The sequence below is a fragment of the Trachypithecus francoisi genome, unplaced genomic scaffold (genome assembly GCF_009764315.1).
Source record: "Trachypithecus francoisi isolate TF-2019V2 unplaced genomic scaffold, Tfra_2.0 Contig01440, whole genome shotgun sequence".
Taxonomy (NCBI): domain Eukaryota; kingdom Metazoa; phylum Chordata; class Mammalia; order Primates; family Cercopithecidae; genus Trachypithecus; species Trachypithecus francoisi.
Genome location: NW_022681431.1, coordinates 15,957,424 through 15,975,872, shown reverse-complemented (window position 1 = coordinate 15,975,872; position 18,449 = coordinate 15,957,424). Strand labels below are relative to the sequence as shown.

Here is an 18,449-nt window from a genome sequence, read left to right as displayed (position 1 = left end):
CTTGTCCTTGGTGTTACACAAATGGTAGCATATCACACTGTAGCAAAGCATGACGTTGATTCGCTTATACTAACAGTAGGTAACACTTCCCAGTGACTAGGCCAAGTGTGTACATGGATTCCCTATTATAAATGACCCTATGAGAGAGTGCTGTTATTGTTCCCATTTTGCAGATGGGAAGAGTGAGGCAGAGGTTCAGTAACTTGCCCAGGGTTATAAACTGGGAAATAATGGCACTCCAGGCAGTATTTTCTGCTGCTTTTCTTGACTGCATTCCTGAGTCCTTTGAGGAGCAAGCAAGTGACATGGGAGAAAATACGTCACACGCTACCTCTCGAATGGCTTCTGAACATGGTCTGCTCTGTACAGACATCAGTTCAAGGTGCTACGATGGCCCAAGTGGCTGGCAGAGCTGGCCTAGGTGGGAAGGCTGTTGGAAGCAGAAGGTATCATTCCACCCAGGGGCTGGTTTGTGCAATTTCAGTTTTGCTGAACTTTAAGAACCACTTGGTGAAGCAATGATAGATTCCAAGACCAGGCCAGATAAACCAGGCTTGCTTGAAGAAGTTGTGGAAATGTGTTTAAACGTTCAAGGTATATTTAAAATAAGAGTTCAAGGTGGTGGGGGGCTAGGTGGGAGACCCAGCAGGATCCTTTCCGCACTGAGTCATCCTTCTGGTGGGGAGAAGCAGGAGCTATAGGAAGAGGCTCTGGGAATAGGGAAGGCAAAGAGGCAGTGAGGAGCTTTGGGGATTGTGAAGTGTCTCTTGGGGCGGGTTGCAGGGACCCTTCCTTCACATTGCTGGCCAGTGGGGGTATCCTACTCAGGTACTTCATTATGGCCTGAGTCAGCCACGCCCAGCAGCCCACAAAACAGTTTCTTTTTTCCTCCTTTTTGCCTTTTTTTATATCTTGGAAGTGCAGTCAGGGACTTCCTTCTCCCCTTCTCTGTGTCCTTGTTCTAGCTCATCCCTCTAAGAACACCTCGAATAGAATTACCTATTTTACTGCTTTTGTCAAGACCCCCACCAAGTTAGCTACCTGCCTGTTCCATCTGTAGCTTGCCCCCTGACCCCTACCTTTGCAGCTGCATCAGTGGGTTGACCCCCCAATTTTCCAGCTTCTGGGTGGATTTGGCTGACAGACACCAGGCTGGAGTTTGAAAGCGGGGAGCAGAGGGAAGTGGGGGTATTGGATCCTGTCTCCCACAGTGTGTGAGTAAATGGCTGTATTTCTCTGCTGAAAGCGATGGAGAGCTAGAGTCCTTGTGGGTCCAGGAACTCCCTTACCCCCAGCAGGGCTCTCCGGCTCCCAACAGAGTGCCTTTCCATCCCTTGCTGATCTTCTAGACCTGCCCACTCATGTAGATGGTTCACTCTCCCTGACAGACTCGGTTTGGGTTGCCTTGTGTTTCTCGGCTGGACTCTGACAGTGACACACCCTAACGTGTGAAGCTGGAGATAAAAGTGGCATCAGCAGGTTTTTCTCTGCCCTGCTCCTTGCTGTGTGTCCCAGTCCACTGGACCCAAACCAGCAGGATCTGTACCACCTGGAGCTTGGTAAAAAGGCAGATTTCTACCATCTGAAACTGGGGGTGGCGCCAGCAGCCTGCCTCTCTGCAGTGCTGATGCACGCAGGGGTTTGGAGAGACTCTGCCCTCTCTCTGGCCCGTCCACTCACACAGCCATGTGCATTCATTCGCCCACCGGCTGCACTTGGATCTGGGCGCTGTGCCATCAGGGTGCACCTTGCCCATTCTTTTTTTTTTTTTTTTTTTTTTGAAACAGGAGTCTCGCTCTGTCTCCCAGGCTGGAGTAGTGCAATGACGCGATCTTGGCTCACTGCAACCTCTGCCTCCCGGGTTCAAGCAATTCTCCTGCCTCAGCCTCCTGAGTAGCTGGGATTACAGACAAGTGCCAACCATGCTTGGCTAATTTCGCCATGTTGGCCAGGCTGGTCTTGAACTCCTGACCTCATGATCCACCCACCTCAGCCTCCGAAAGTGCTGGGATTACAGGCGTGAGCCACTGCGCTCAGCCTGCCCATCCTCCTTTCTACACAGCAGGGCCATGCACTTTTTACCTCTGCTTCCCGGCAGCCGCAGCGCTGGTTTGTGTGCAGAGTCTGCTTCTGTCACTTGACTTAAAAACAGCAAACCAATTTATTAACCATTTGCTCAGTAGAAGTTTAATGGAGAAATCGTTGTTTAAAACAATCAGTCGGAAAGAACAGCTCTTTTACAAACAAGTTATGGCAGTGGTGAGTCAAAACCCCAGGTTCAATATCCTATCCCTTTCACTTGCCCCTAGAAGGGGGAAGAGGCAGGTGAGCAGGAGAGATGGGGCCATTGAAATGGTAGCTAGAGGAATTACAAAAATACACTCTGATGTAGCAACAGGGTTGTGGTGAAACATGCCGGGGGGGCCTGGGGAGGAACAATCAGACGGGGAGGTTCTGGAGGCCACGAAGCCTGCCAGATCTGCAGACGCTCAGTGCCTTGGGGAAGAAGGAATCCTGATTCCTAGGCGGCAGGTCTGGGGCTGGACACATGCTGTTTGGGGGATCACCTGGACGCCTGAGGAGACAGAAATGATTGAAAAATGGCAAACCTGATGGTTTTTCTCACCCTTTTCTATTCCCCCTGGAGACGGAAGCAGTGAAAGGGAGGCGAGGAAAAGCTATCAACCCAAAGAAATCGTTCCTAACGTAGCCCGAGGGGTCCTCAGCTCCTCCACATCTCTCTCAGACCCGGGTCTACTGGCCGGACTAATAGACTAAAGGGGAGATCTGTGGGCTGTGACTCGATAGGCACAGCGGCAAGCCCCCTCCTGGAGAACAGTTCTCCCTGGTATTTGGAGCCCATGCGAAATAGTGCCCTTGTTTTATAGTTCTTTTGTTTGCAAGTGCTCTTTGAGCCCGATGGCACTGATACCTGACCATGAATGAATGTACTCAGTCTCCATTGCCTAGAAGGATCAAAGCCTGAGGGTAGCAGAAAAGAGGAAGGCAGTATGGGGTCAGAGGAAAGGCAGGCAGAACCCCAAGACCAGCTGTGACAAGTTCTGTCTAGAGGTGGGCCTGCACCCCGAGGCCTTTCCTTCCTAGGACATCATTACACTTTCTGAATAGGGTTTTTTTGTTTGTTTGTTTTCGTTTTTTTTTTTTTTTTTTTTTTTTTGTTGAGATGGAGTCTTGCTCTGTCGTCCAGGCTGGAGCGCAGTGGCCGGATCTCAGCTCCCTGCAAGCTCCGCCTCCCGGGTTTACGCCATTCTCCTGCCTCAGCCTCCCGAGTAGCTGGGACTACAGGTGCCCGCCACCTCGCCCGGCTAGTTTTTTTTTTTTGTATTTTTTAGTAGAGACAGGGTTTCACCATGTTAGCCAGGATGGTCTTGATCTTGTGACCTCGTGATCCGCCCGTCTCGGCCTCCCAAAGTGCTGGGATTACAGGCTTGAACCACCACGCCCGGCCTGTTTTCGTTTTTTTTGAGACGGAGTTTCGCTCTTGTCCAGGCTGGAGTGTAATGTGCACTATCTCGGCTCACTGCAACCTCCGCCTCCCGGGTTCAAGCGATTCTTCTGCCTCAGTCTCCCAAGTAGCTGGGACTACAGGTGCCCACCACGACGCCCAGCTAAGTTTTGTATTTTTAGTAGAGACGGGGTTTCACCATGTTGGCCAGTCTGGTCTCAAACTTCTGACCTCAGGTGATCCACCAGCCTCGGCCTCCTAAAGTGTTGGGATTACAGGCAAGAGCTACCACGCCCGGCCCTGAATAGGGTTCTTTATCCTATTCCAGTGTAAGGTGGTCCCACTTCTTCCCAGCCTTCTCCATGTCGATTAGTATTAGATACCTTAGAAGTCAAGGACAGCATTGGTAACAAGTCCCCTAAGATGGAGACATCTCCATCATGTGTAGGGCAGGTTGGGTTGTGTGTATATGAATGAAAATAAGGTTGAAGCCAGCTGTTATAGACTCATAAATATCCATATTGGAACTCACCAACTGTGCATGTTGGGGGAAAAGAAACAGACGGTTGCAAAAGGAGAAAGGAGAGTCATCAATAATACCCAAATGAGCTGGTTAATGTTTCCGGTTTCCATCCAGAACTTGACATCTGAGCAAAGCCACAGACAGAAGTTTCTTACCGGCTTTGTTTCAGTGCCTCTCAGTTGGAAGCATAACAGAAGATTAGAAAAACCAATTGCCCGGATAGAGGCTCGAATCATTTTTTAAAAAATAAATGGATTCCTGTTAATGGGCCTGATTTTCAACTGTGTTTAGGTAAAGAACATTGCCATCGTTCAGAATTAGACATGAGCTTCAGTGTCCCTGAAGAGCCACTTTAAAGAAGAATGTCTTTAAGATTTGAAAGAATTCAACCCATGCTACTTTTGAACGATTTGCTGTTAGGTACTGTGCAGATATGTGCTGGAAAGAAATAGGAGGCTTGTGAAGGATCCAAGAGTATGACTTCAAAAGCAGCGCAGGTTAATTTGGGACCTTTGGAGATGAGTCATCCTGCTAAAATAAACACATCAGCTTTCTCTTCACAACTTAATACATGTGTCCATATTTGGTAGCAGGCCTGTGGTGAACATGCCGGTCTACCTGCAAAGGGGCCGTCTCCATGCTAAAGTGTGGGCACCAAACATTAGCATATGCACTAATATATCATCAAGGAAGGTTATTAGTGACACCGCTACCTCTGATGGTATGGGACGCAACATAAAACAGCACATGCAGGCCGGGCGCGGTGGCTCAAGCCTGTAATCCCAGCACTTTGGGAGGCCGAGACGGGCAGATCACAAGGTCAGGAGATCAAGACCATCCTGGCTAACACGGTGAAACCCCGTCTCTACTAAAAATACAAAAACTAGCCGGGCGAGGTGGCGGGCGCCTGTACTCCCAGCTACTCGGGAGGCTGAGGCAGGAGAATGGCGTAAGCCCGGGAGGCGGAGCTTGCAGTGAGCTGAGATCCAGCCACTGCACTCCAGTCCGGGTGACAGAGCGAGACTCCGCCTCAAAAAAAAAAAAAAACAAAAAAAAAACAAAAAAACAGCACATGCAGATATTTTTTCTCTTATGCTCGGACTCAGGGAAAAGCCCCAGTTGGGTAATGTTTTGGGGTGATTGTGAGGAACTGACTGGTTGTGTTAGGGCAATGATACAGTTTGGAAGTTTGTCCTCTTCCAATTTCATGTTGAGATGTGATCCCCAATGTTGGAGGTGGGCCTAGTGGGCGGTGTATGGGTCATGGGGGTGGATCCTTCAGGAATGCCTTGGTGCCCACCCCACAGTAATGAGTTCATGGGAGATCTGGTTGTTAAAGGGACTGGGACCTCCTCTTTTCTCTCTCTTGCCCCCTCTTGCTATGTGGCACGCCAGCTCCCCTTGCCTTCTGCCATGAGTAAAAGCTCTCCGAGGGCCTCACCAGAAGCAGATGCGGGTGCTGTGCTTCTTGTATAGACTGCAGAACGTGAGCCAAATAAACTTTGTTTATAAAGTACCCAGCCTCAGGTATTCCTTTGTAGCAATGCAAAATGGATGAATACAGGCAAGTTTATTAGCTATTTAAGGAGACGTATGAGACTCTGCAGATGATCATATTCCCATATACTAATTAAGGCACATAGCCTTGATGGTTGGGATTTTCCTAAATTTTCAGAAAATTCTACTGTGCTAGGTTGCCAATGCCACTCAAAGTGATGTATTGGTTGATGGCCTAAGGAAAGTTGGGTTTTGAATGACCAGGTAATCAATTAGGGTCTTTGATGTATATTATTAGACATGTGGACTTGCATAAGGTGCCTGTGGGGGTAGGAACAGAGCAGAAGAAAGAGAGAACAAGGAAGAAAGAAGAGAGGAATAAAAGCAAGCAAAAAAAAAAGGCACGCTGGAAAGAATCGAAATGGAGGAAAGAAGATGAACCCCTTTAGTCTATATTCTAGTAGCTACTCGGTTCAAATTCTCCACGTCTTGCTCAGTAATGATACCATTGACCATAAGGAATCAGTCCCTCTCTGGCAAGGTAGCAGGATGGACAAATGGCTTATGGAAGGAGGAAGAGCAGAAACCACAACTCCTGATCTTAACAAGACCTCTTTGGCCAGGTAAAATGGGAAACTTTAATGTTTCCACAGAGCCAGGCACCCTGAGACCTGGGGAAAGGAGAAGGGATCGGTAAGCTGTCTTTGAAGATGAAATAACACCGTCATAGCTGTGGTATCAGACTCTGCTAATGGCTAAGAGCAGGTCCTGCTCTCGGTGTTTAGAGAGACAATCTCGAGGAAAGGTGAGCTGACTGGTTGCTATGGCAACCGGATGGGCATATTGGTCCACTTAACTGTCCCCATAGTAACTAAGCTCCTGGGGAGTGATAGAAGAATTAGTTATCTTAACATACTACTATTATCCCCATGGTAACCAGTCTCTAGCCAGAAGTGGTCAGCTTCAAGGTGCAATCATAGGAAAATATTTGCTGCCTAGAGAAAGGGTGGGCTGGACTCCTTGAGGGGTGTGTGTGTGTGTGTGTGTGTGTGTGTGTGTGTGTGTGTGTGTGTTTGGGGATGAATGTGCTTCTAGGCCTGGGAGCAAGGCTAAGACAGTTGGTGTGTGAGGTCTCTCCTTGCCCCCAGCTTATTGGTGCCCAACTCACTCATGGGTTGCAGTGGCCGGTACAGCTGGGAAGAACGCCCCTTCCAGGCTACACATTACCATTCTGGTGCAGGGTGCGCCGGCGCTGGCTGGACTGCATGCTCAGGACCAAGTACTGCCTCATAAACTCACTGAACCGCTTCTGATTGGCCAACTTCCGGGCCGACTTCCGGGCCCCAGTGAAGCCCCCAAATCTCTTCTGCAGCTGCTTCTGCTCCATCTCACCAGCCTCCTCCATGCCAGGCTCAGGCTCCTCCTGCTCCTGGAACAGGCTCTGGACTCGGGGCATTCGCCGCAGATGCTGCATCTCCGAAGCTCTCGGCTGGTAGAGAGCAGCCGCCACATGCTCTGGGACGGCAGGGCTGAGCTGCCAAGAGCTCCTGGCCATGACCTTGGTGCATGGAGTCCAGAGGGGGCTGGGGAAGACCTTCTCTTCACACTCGAGGATGCACACCTGCAAAGATACGGGTGAGAGGAGGGGAGAAGGAACAAGGACCTCTGTTAATCCAGGGCGAGGGAGGAGATCCGGCCCACTGCACCAGTGCAAGTGCTTCTGAAGCATCTAGTTTATCAAGGAACGTGCAGCAGTTTTACACAGGTTTTTAGGTTCATAGAATTTCAGAATTGGAAACAGAGAATCATCTGACCCAGCTCCATCATTTTACAAAGAAACCAGAGCTCAGCGAGGTGAGCGTAACTTACCTCTGATGTCACAGCACGTTAACATAGGAAGTTAAGACAGGATGAATGTGCCCAACACCACGCCCTGTTACATCTTTAGCTGGGTTTTTGGAGCCAAGCACAACTCATGACTGTCACCCATAAAGACTTTTATTTTGTTCTCTCCTCAGGCTTGTGGAAGGTCAGATGGGTTAAAGAAATTGGGGATGTGAAAGTATGTAGTCAAATCTGCAGATTTATTTTAAGGTCAGTGTGTAAAGATCTACCTGGGTGTTGTTAATTTTTCATCCCTCGTACAGCAGTCATCACTATCTGTGTATCATTTATAGCAAGTGGGGGTCAAGACCCTGTGGGGTGTAGGCAGACTGGATGTGTGAGGCCGAACCTGTGATCCAGTTCCAGGTTGGAGGAGAGATGCCATCATCAGATGTGAGCCCAGCGACCCGCCCTGTCCCTGGGAACACTCTGCTCTGCGTCTCCTGCCAACCCTGACTTCTAGCCACCAGCTGGACCGCGATGTTTCTCCACCCCCTCTTGGCTGGTTCTGACCTTGGCCCCCCCACCCCCACCCCACGTTCTTGGTTCTGATTGAGTCTCCTGGAAGCCTCTGCCCCCGGCTTTTCTTCCTATTTGCTGTTTTGGCTTCACCCCTAATTTCAGTCCAGGTTTCTGGCCTTAGCCGGCTGGAAACCCCTGACCTTGCTGCTGTGAGTCAGTAGGCAGAGCCCCTCATCATAGCATGGAGCTCCTGCATGGCTTCCAGGGCACCTTCTGGGGCAGAGGCTGCAACTGTCTGGCCTGTATTCATCTCCCCTTCTCCTTATGCACAGAACACTGTTTTATTCCTAAAGGCAACATATATGTTTCCCAAGCTTCCTTGGAGCGGTAAGTAGCTGACGACATAAAAATGGAAGTGTAGGCCGGGCGCAGTGGCACACGCCTGTAATCCCAGCATTTTGGGAGGCTGAGGTGGGTGGATCACGAGGTCAGGAGATCAAGACCATGCTGGCTAACATGGTGAAACCCCGTCTCTACTAAAAATACAAAAAAAAAAAAAAAATTAGCCAGGTGTGGTGGCAGGCCCCTGTAGTTCCAGCTACTCGGGAGGCTGAGGCAGGAGAGTGGCGTGAACCCGGGAGGCGGAGCTTGCAGTGAGTGGAGATCGCGCCACTTGCACTCCACTGTGGGTGACAGAGCGAGACTCCGTCTCAAAAAAAAAAAAAAAAAGGGAAGTGTAATCCCAGCACTTTGGGAGGCCAAAGCGGGCGGATCACTTGAGGCCAGGAGTTTGAGACCAGCCTGGTCAACATGGCAAAAACCCATCTCTGCTAAAAATATAAAAATTAGATGGGTGTGGTGGTGGGTGCCTATAATCCCAGCTACTGGGGAGGCTGAAGCAAAAGAGTTGCTTGAACCTGGGAGGCGGAGGTCATGGTGAGCTATCATGTCACTGCACTTCAGCCTGAGTGACAGCGTGAGACTCTGCCAAAAAATAAAATAAAATAAAGAAATAAAAGAAAAAGAAAAAAAAATAAAGGAAGTGGTCAAGCATCAGGTGGGGTTTCCAAGAAAGTAGGAGACTGACTTAAGTGGGAAGAACATCCCGTTTTCCTCTTCCTCCCAACTTTCTGCTTGGAATGTGGACATTTGGGCTGACATTGTGTTTGCCATCTAGAAACCATGCAGCGACTCAGAGGATGGGAGTCATGGGCTAGAAGCTGCCGACTGGCAGAGAAAAGAGAGGAGACTGGAGCTGCCACTGCAGCCCTGGGCTGTCCCCACCTCACTCCTTGTGAGGAATTGAATCTATTGATTTCAGCCACTGTCACTTTAGGTGTTTGTTACTAGCGAGTGAATTTCATTCTTATCTGATGCAGTTGTCCTTCTGCTTGGCCTCTCGGTCCCTGTCTCTGAGTGGCACCTCACTCCCCAGTTGACTCAGATTTCAAACTCTGGGCATATCTTTTCCTCCCCTCTCACCGCTCCCATCCTGCCAGTCTACAGTTCTGCCCCTCCTCCCTCTCCGTCTACTGCCACCTAAGTGCCTGTTAGGTGAAGTGGGTCCCTAACTGATCTCCGCATCTCTGGTCTTTGCCACTGTCGTCAATGTGGTACCTCTGGCAGGATACCCTTCCTGAGGAGTAACTAATCATGTCATTACCTTGCCCACAGCTGTCTAATTGTTTATCGTATCCATAAAACAGCTCCAAACTCTTGAGCAAAGCATTCAAATCCCTCTACCACCTGGTCCAGCCCACCATCTAGGTCTTATTTCCGAGTCTTCATCACATGCCCCTTGAGGCCTATAAGGCTGTTCCTAGTCTTAAACACCTCAAAGCTCCTCATACCCGCATGCCTTTCTCTCTGTCCCTCGAATGCAATGACCTCGTTGAATCCTTCCATCCATTCTTTGGGACCCAGACAAGCTCCAGTGCTGCCCCTCTCTGATACCTTCTAGTTCCCTGGCAAGAATTGCTCTCTCCTGCCTCTGTCTTCCCACAGAACTTTGTATTCCTCTTGTGGAAATTTTAATGCTTTATGTCATTAAATTGCAATACCTTCTAGGGCAGAATATGGCAAATTAGGGACCACATCTTACTCATGTTTGAATCCCTTGCTGGAATCTTCTCCTTCCAGTAAAGACTAGGGTTTCAGTAGAGGTTTGTCGAACTGAGCTGAATTAATCAAGAAGTCACTTTATATTTAGCTAAGAGTATAAAAGAAGGGAATGAAAAGAGGTAAGAAAGAGTCCCTGGAAGAACAGGGGTCGCAGCTAATTGCAACCAGGACTGGAATGCCCCTAGTGCTTAGCATGCACACTGTTGCAGCAGCACCTGTCACCCTGCTGCCACCCTTTGCTTATCTGATTACTCATCTGTCCCATTAGTCCAGGACTCCAGGACTCCAGGATTCTTTTATTCTTTTTTTTTTTTTTCTTTTGGAGACAGAGCCCACACCTGGTCTAAAGGGTCCCGCACCTGGATGTGGGTCCCAATCATCTGCAGAGCTTTTAAAAACAGAATTTCGGCTGGGCGTGGTGGCTCATGCCTGTAATCCCAGCACTTTCGGAGGCTGAGGCGGGCGGATCATCTGAGGCTGGGAGTTTGAGACCAGCCAGACCAACGTGGAGAGACCCCATCTCTACTAAAAATACAAAAAATTAGCCAGGCATGGTGGCGCATGCCTGTAATCCCAGCTACTCGGGAGGCTGAGGCAGGAGAATCGCTTCAACCTGGGAGGCAGAAGTTGTGGTGAGCCGAGATTGTGCCACTGCACTCCAGCCTGGGCAATAAAAGTGAAACTCTGACTGAGAAAACAAAAAAACAGAACTTCAAGACTCAACTCAGTCTCTGAAGAATAGAACCAGGGATTAAAACTTATTTTTACAAAGGAATTAAAAACTTAATTTTACAAAGGTCAGGTAATTCCAATATTTGCCTGGATTTGCAAATCATGAATATAATTCAATCTTTGCATTTTATGATGCGGTTCAGTAATGTGTCCAAAATAACACGGTTAGATAACAGTATAACCTGAACAAGAACTCAAAGATGCTTTGTGGCCCAGTCCAAGACATCTACTCAGCTACCTCTGTGTGCTTGCAATATGAATTGTGGCAATCAATGCAAGAAAAAGGATTCGATGAGACCAAGAGCTGAGGTTTGGATGGAAGTATTGCCCATATTCCAATGGACTGGAGGGGACAGACAGGGAATGGGTCTGACGGGAGTGTTCCTTTCCTTCCCTGGTAGGGTTTCCAAGAAGCAACCTGTCCAAGTTCACCTAGTAGTCACAGGAGGTGACATTGGCCCGGAGTGATGCTCAAGCCATGGTTTTTCTGAGCATGCCTTTTTCATTTAGCTTTTGCTCAGAGGTACTTAACACATGGAACCTAGTTGCTGACAGAATGACCTCAGCAAAAAGATGCAGGGAACTACTTTCTCACACCTGCAATGTAACTGATTATAAAAAATTAAGGCAGCCCTCCCTTCCATAGGTAGGGAGGGCCTCCATAGGTAGGGAGGGCTGCCTTAAGAACAACGGAATTGCAAACTTCTGGAGTATTCTATAAGAATTGCTACCGTGCTGGGCATGGTGGCTCCTGCCTATAATCCCAGTACTTTAGGAGGCCAAGGAGGAACGCTCCTTTGAGCCCAGGAGTTTGAGAGCAGCCTGGGCAACATAGGGAGACCTCATCTCTACAAAAATAAAAATGTTAGTGGGGTGTGGTGCATGCCTGCAGTTCCAGCCTCTTGGGAGGCCGAGGTGGGAGGATTGCTTGGCCTGGGAGGTCAAGGCTGCAATGAGCTGAGATTGCTCTACTGCACTCCAGCCTTGATGACAGAGCGGGACTCTGTCTCAAAGAAAAAAAAATGCTACTGGAGTTCGTTAGAATGCAAATTTTTAACCTACAGCACTGGATAGTCTGACCCACTAAGTCAAGGGTGGGGGCCCATAAACTTGTATTTTTAGCAACAGCCCAGGTGATTCTGAGGCTGGATGATATCTGGAGAAATCCTGCTTTGAAACTTGCTCTGAGGAGGAAGAAACCATCACGGAACACGGTGGTTAAAGACTTCTACAGAGAGAGTCACTTGGGTCTGTACTTAGCCTGCTCCTGAAATACTTGGAAGAAAAGCAGCTAGAATCAATGTGTAGTGTATTCTTTCAGATCAGAATTCTGTTGAGTTAGTACTCTACAGGAGTGGATTTCAACTGGGAGTGATTTTGCCTGCCAAGGGGCCATTTGGCAATCTCTGGAGACATTGTTGGTTGTCAGAACTGGTGTGTGTGTGTGTGTGTGTGTGTGTGTGTGTCTGCATGTTACTGGCACCTAGAGGCGAGGGATGCCAGTAAACATCCTAAAGTGCCCAGGACATCCCCCACAACAAATAATTCCCCAGCAAAAGTGCCCACAGTGGCAAGTTTGAGAAACTCTGAGCTGCAAAGTCAACAGGGATGCAGAGAAGTGTGGCTAGCACTGGGAAAGCCGTAGAAGGGTAGAGTCGGGGAGCTGGATCTGACCTTTGAGCATGCTTGGTCCAATCCTTGCAGAATAGGAGCCCCGAACTGCTTGTTGAATTGTTCTGCTCCGTCAGTTTACAGAAACAGGTGGAAGAGTTGTTAAACCTGGAGGTGCTTACATCTTCTGTGAGCCCCTAGGTTTCTAAGCCCAGATGGTAATTAGATTTTGTGTCAGTCAGGGAAAATGAAATTCTGTGATCAAACCAGATGCCACAGTCCATACCCAGACTTGATGCACTGTTAGATAAATTAGATGCTAACAAAATCATCTCAACTCTTGATTTAGGAGAGGGTTTTGGGCAAATAGGAGGAAGGCAAATTCACAACAGCATTTGTAGCACCAGATGGGCATGGGAACTTAATTCCTGACCCTCTGGTGTGGGAAACTCACCAGCCTTTTTCCAGAGAGGGTTAATGGCTTATTAAGTGAGGTGGACACATTCTGGCAGCCCGCGCTGATGGCATTTACTATATTAAGTCAGAATGCGTATGGGCATCTGGAGTCTCATATGGCTGCCAAATTGATCCATAAAGCTGGGCTTATAGGGAAAGTGAGCGAATGGCCATTTGGGTGTCTGGGCTCAAAGATTAGGGTACAAAGTGGGAAACAGGCACATGAACCCATTGGGGATAAAAGGAGCAGCTCACAAGGGCGGTCAAGTTTCTGCCACTAAAGAGTCACACCACTTCTGACCAAGAGACATTCGGGAGCTATTTGCTTTCTGAGGTCCTGCTAGAATATCTGAGGACCAATACAGAAGATGAACAGCATAGAAGACAAACATATAAGGAACTCCTACTGCAAGTCACCTTATTAGAATTTTCAATTCATGAAGATAGAAAGAACTACCAGAAGGTAGTTTGTTTAGAAATAGATTTTAGGGAATTTTATTGATTGATTGAGACAGAGTCTCACTTTGTGAGGCTGGAGTACAGTAGCATGATCTCAGCTCACTGCAACCTCTGCCTCTCGGGTTTAAGTGATTCTTCTGCCTCAGCCTCCTGAGTAACTGGAATTACAGGCATGCACCACCATGCCCAGCCAATTTTTGTATTTTTAGTAGAGACAGCTTTTCGCCTTTTTGGCCAGACTGGTCTCGAACTCTTGGCCTCAAGTGATCCACATGCCTTAGCCTCCCAAAATGCTGGGATTACAGGTGTGAGCCACTGCACCAGGCCAAATTTTAGGGAGTTTAAAATAAATTTCCCCACACTCTTTCTTGGGGACTGGTTGCCTTATTTTTTGTCTCTAAAATAACTCGGTGAATCCAGTTTTTTCTCCTTGAGCTGATGAAGTAAGTACCATTCACAGTTAGGTTAAAGGCCAGGACGTTGCAATGGGTTTGGGTGTGAGTCATTTACCAACCAAAATTATAGTCTAACAACAAGCAGCCATACTTGAATAGTCTACTAGGAGCAGAAATAAAAAGTTTCTTGATGAAGCCAAGGATCCAGAGGACCCTGGGAAGAGCTCAGGATTATGTAATTTGGTGGAGGGACTGGGGAAGGGACCTTTGCTGAAATATGAGTCCCCCTGTCGTTCACAGGATGGACATAGTCAAGGGCTGCCAGATTTGGAAATGGGATTTGAGTGCCTACTTTCTAGGCATTTTGTTAAACTCAAACGTAGGTTAAAAGTGAATACAAACTAGAAACCAAAACAAGCAGGCAGCCGCATCCTCCGGGGGGTTAGCAAGCACTGTGAAGGTGTTAGTCCTCCATTGTGAGGATTTTATGTTCCATTTTCTGACTTGTTTCAAAGAAGTAAAGCTGAGAATGTTGTCTAGACCCCAGATATTTAAGATGCTATGGAGAGATGCAGACGTGCTCCAAATTTTTGACTCTCTGAAAGATGCAAACGTAAAACCTTTACAGAGACTGCAGCAGATGTGCCTATTAGGAGACTAATGGTCTTAAAATCTTCCAGTTTCCGCGGGATGGGATGTGTTTATTGAGCTATGCTCTGTGCCACACACTGTGCTGCATGCTGGGATACCCAGCTCCATCAGTAAAGAAAGCTCACTCCATATGGGGAGAGAGAGTCCTGCAGATACGACTAACAATCAGAACACGAGGAAGGAGGGCCCACTCCACTGGGGTGGGTGGAGAATCAGTGCAGTGTTCTCTTACCAGGGGACACTTAATCTGGGATTTGAAGTGCGAGTGGGATTTATGGATGGGGGAGGAGGCCGAGGCAGGCACGATGGCAGGGCAGGAAGAGAAGGCAGGATTTCTGGGAACTCTGGAAAGTGATCGGGTCTGGAGTCCAGGAAAGAGGCGGTCGGGAGGGTGCCTCTAGGAGTTTTCTGCAGCCTAGGAGGAGCAGAAGGCCTGGGATGTATGGGTGGGTTCTCAGAGGGAGGTGAAAAGCAGAGAATCGGCCGGGCGCGGTGGCTCAAGCCTGTAATCCCAGCACTTTGGGAGGCCGAGACGGGCGGATCACGAGGTCAGGAGATCGAGACCATCCTGGCTAACACGGTGAAACCCCGTCTCTACTAAAAAAAATACAAAAATTAGCCGGGCGAGATGGCGGGCGCCTGTAGTCCCAGCTACTCGGGAGGCTGAGGCGAGAGAATGGCGTAAACCCGGAGGCGGAGCTTGCAGTGAGCTGAGATTCGGCCACTGCACTCCAGCCTGGGCGACAGAGCGAGACTCCGTCTCAACAAAAAAAAAAAAAAAAAAAAAAAAAAAAAAAAAAAAGAAAAGCAGAGAATCTTGGTGATCCTTTATGTAGGGGTGGGGAGAGGACAAGGAACCAACACAGTAGCCAGAGTGGGGAAGAGAATGAGGCACATGGACGGAGAGAGGGCTGGGGTTCCTGAAAGAGGGAATCGTCAGCAGAGTAGGAGCTCAGAGAGAAACATGGTGGATGAATAAGAGGAGACATTTACTATAACCACGTAACCGAGGGCCAACTGTAGACTATATTCATGGAAAGTAATAATATTAATAACATGGGAAATTGATCCTGGTATAATATAGTAAGTGAATTGGTTAACTGGAGATGCCCTGGGTAGTTATGACTGATTGGAAAATGGGCTTGAAAACCATTGAGCCCAAGAGCTTGGTGCTTTGGGTCTGCTGGATTTTTATCTCCTCCTCTGTTATCTGGAGGTGGGAGACACCAGGGTGTGTCAGCCCCCCGGCAAATACTCGGTTCTACATTTGTACGTTTGCCTTAAGGAACTGTGGTGCTTCCGGTTGTTTTGAAAGGTTAAGGGGTTTAAAAGATGGCATCTTTTGAAGGAAGTTATTTGACTATAAAGTAAAAAACGATTGAGCTATACTGGATTTAATAGGAGAGGAGTAACTATGTGGACTGAAATGTAGATAGTTGACAAAGCAGTTTATTTAATGAAGAAAAATTTAATACTGGATTTGCACCTGAAGTTGGAAATTTAAAATATAAGAGAGCATTTTGGTACTAAGGGGTTCACTGTTGAATTATCTGCAATATCAAAAATAAAAGGCACATACATGTTCCATCGTTAGACAAATTACATGGTCCTTCTGTCTCCACAGGAGATTGGTTTTCAAGATACTAAATCTACAGATGCTCAAGTCCCTTATATAAAATGGCTATGCGGCCGGGCACGGTGGCTCATGCCTGTAATCCCAGCACTTTGGGAGGACGAGGTAGGTGGATCACTTGAGGTCAGGAGTTCAAGACCAGCCTGGCCAACATGGTGAAACCCATCTCTACTTAAAATACAAAAAATAGCGGGCTGTGGTGGTGGGTGCCTATAATCCCAGCTACTTGGGAGGCTGAGGCAGAAGAATTGCTTGAACCTGGGAGGTGGAGCTTGCAGTGAGCTGAGATCGTGCCACTGCATACCAGCCTGGGTGACAGAGTGAGACTCTGTCTCAAAAAACAAAAATAAAAATAAAAAATAAATAAAATGGCTATGCACATCCTCCTGTATACTTTAAATCATCTCTAGATTACTTATATTACTTAATATAATGTAAATGCTGTGTAAATAGTTGTTACGCTGTATTGCTTTATTTGTATGATTTTTTTATTGATGTATTATTATTTTTTAATTTTTTCTGAATATTTTCTATCCATGGTTAGTTGAATCCTTGAATGTGAAACCTGTAGATACCGAGGGCCAACTGTAGACTATATTCATGGAAAGAAATAATAACATGGGAAATTTATTCTGGTATAATATAATAAGTGGAAAAAAGTAGGATTCTTTCTCTTACTGGTGTAATTAAGGGTGATTTAAATTTCTCTTTTTTTATACTTTTCTGAATTTGCCACACTCTCTGAAATAAGTAACATTATTTTAATCCTGGGAACTACCTGGCATCACAGGCAGGGCTCTTCCTGCAGGTGGTATGGTGGAAAGATCGCAAGGTTCTGGGTCGGAAGAGCAGCTCCTGTCTGCATCTGTTTCCTATGGGCCATGTGATGCTGGGCAAGTCCTGTGAGCTGTGGGAGAGGCCTTGGCTTCTCACTCAGAGTCTGCTCCGGAGTAGGGAGGGAGGAGGTAGTCAGGGAGGAGGACAGCCTCTCTGCCTTGCCTTGGGGACCTACCTCCAGGTTGAAGCTGTCCAGGGCTGGGCGGAGCTTCTCCTGGCATGTGAGACAGTCCCTCTGACAACTGCTGAACACACTGGAGAAGAGGCTGAGCAGCAGCAGGTCACAAACCAGGACTTTCATGGTGCAGGAGCAGGAAGCAGGTGCTGGAACATATAGGAAGCATGGCAGTGAGTACAGCCATTCTCGGGGGGCTGCTCCGGGCCGGAGACCCTAACCCACAGGATGCAGGAAAGACACTCCTCTGCTGTCTCTGGCAGGATGGCACTAGGGGCCTGAGATTCACTTTCCAGGGGTGTAAATTGTCAAGGCCATAGGCAACCCGGCCCTATCACCTAGACTCAGTGTTCACACACAGGCTTGCTAGTGTCTGAGTTCTTGGGTTGGTCCTGGGTGTCAGGACACCCCTGTGATTCCTGCCACCTGCCTGGCCTTGACACCACACAGGCACTTTCAGGAACAGCTGTGTGGTGGCAGAGACAGCTTTCTTGGAAGCTGAAGGCATCGCTTTGCAGCTTACGAGCATGTGACATTAAATCAACTTCTTCGAGCCTCAGTTTTCATAGCCCATAAAAGGGGCACAGTGGCACCTGCCTTATCACAGGCCTATTGTGAAGATGAAATGAGACCTGTAAGAGGCGTTTTGCAAAGTGCCGTGCAAAAGTAAGATGAGTAAAATACGAGATTTATTAATGACTCAAGTGCTTCCTTCATCTGCCTGACCTTCCCTGCTGCAGCCAGGAATGCCCCCAACCCCCGGTACCCTGAAATCTCTCTTCCAGGTACTTGCCTCTTATCCCTGCTAGATGTGAGCTAGTGCTATGGTCTATCTCTGTCTCCCTAAAATTCCTATGTTGAAATCCTAACCTCCAAGGTGATGGTATTAAGAGATGGGATCTTTGGGCCAGCCACAGTGGCTCACGCTTGTAATCCCAGAACTTTGGAAGGCCGGGGCAGGTGGATCACTAGAGGTCAGGAGTTCAAGGCCAGCCTGGCCAACATCATGGCAAAACCCTGTCTTTACTAAAAATACAAACATATATACATATATATACAGGTGTGGTGGTACACACCTGTAATCCTAGCTACTTGGGAGGCTGAGGTGACAGGATTGCTTGAACCCGGGAGGTGGAGGTTGCAGTGAGCCAAGATTTTGCCATTGCATGCCCACCTGGTTGACAGAGCGAGACTCTGTCTCAAAAAAAAAAAAAAAAAAAAGAGAGAGAGATGGAAGATGGAACTTTTGGGAGGTGATGAGATCGTAAAACTAGAACCCATATGAATGGGATTAGTGCCCTTGTAAAAGAGGCCCCAGAGAGCTAGCTAGTCCCGTCTACCACTTGAGGACACAGCAAGAAGGCCACAACTAAGAACCAGGAAATAGACCCTCACCAGACACTGAATCTGCAGACATCTTGATCTCAAACTTCCCAGCCTCCAGTACTGTGAAAAAGAAGTTTCTGTTGTTGGCTGGGCACGGTGGCTCACGCCTGTAATCCCAGCACTTTGGGAGGCTGAGGCAGGTGGATCACTAGAGGTCAAGA

The 18,449-nt window shown here is 48.0% G+C and overlaps 1 protein-coding gene and 1 long non-coding RNA gene across 8 annotated transcripts in view; one reads left to right on the top strand and one right to left on the bottom strand.

Annotated features, from left to right (window-relative positions):
- Positions 1 to 2,160: 2,160 nt before the first annotated feature.
- PNOC (prepronociceptin) lies at positions 2,161 to 17,062 on the bottom strand. 3 transcript variants are annotated; one of them, XM_033229399.1, is made up of 3 exons: positions 16,903 to 17,062; positions 6,655 to 7,107; positions 2,161 to 2,575 (listed from the first exon to the last, which is right to left on the bottom strand). In XM_033229399.1, exons 1-2 carry the CDS (start codon positions 17,026 to 17,028, stop codon positions 6,703 to 6,705), a joined length of 531 nt encoding a protein of 176 aa, XP_033085290.1. In that variant the 5' UTR covers positions 17,029 to 17,062; the 3' UTR covers positions 2,161 to 2,575; positions 6,655 to 6,702. The 3 variants fall into 3 exon arrangements, with proteins under 3 accessions (XP_033085290.1, XP_033085286.1, XP_033085284.1); XM_033229395.1 differs by lacking the exon at positions 16,903 to 17,062 and adding an exon at positions 7,356 to 7,515; XM_033229393.1 differs by lacking the exon at positions 16,903 to 17,062 and having other exon boundaries at positions 2,165 to 2,575; positions 6,714 to 7,327.
- The window catches only part of LOC117094189, a 54,317-nt gene continuing 52,806 nt past the window's right edge, over positions 16,939 to 18,449 (top strand). For all 5 annotated transcript variants that reach the window (XR_004441461.1, XR_004441462.1, XR_004441463.1 and 2 more), the window contains exon 1: positions 16,939 to 17,075. This is a non-coding gene — a long non-coding RNA (uncharacterized LOC117094189). The remainder of the gene's footprint in view (positions 17,076 to 18,449) is intronic.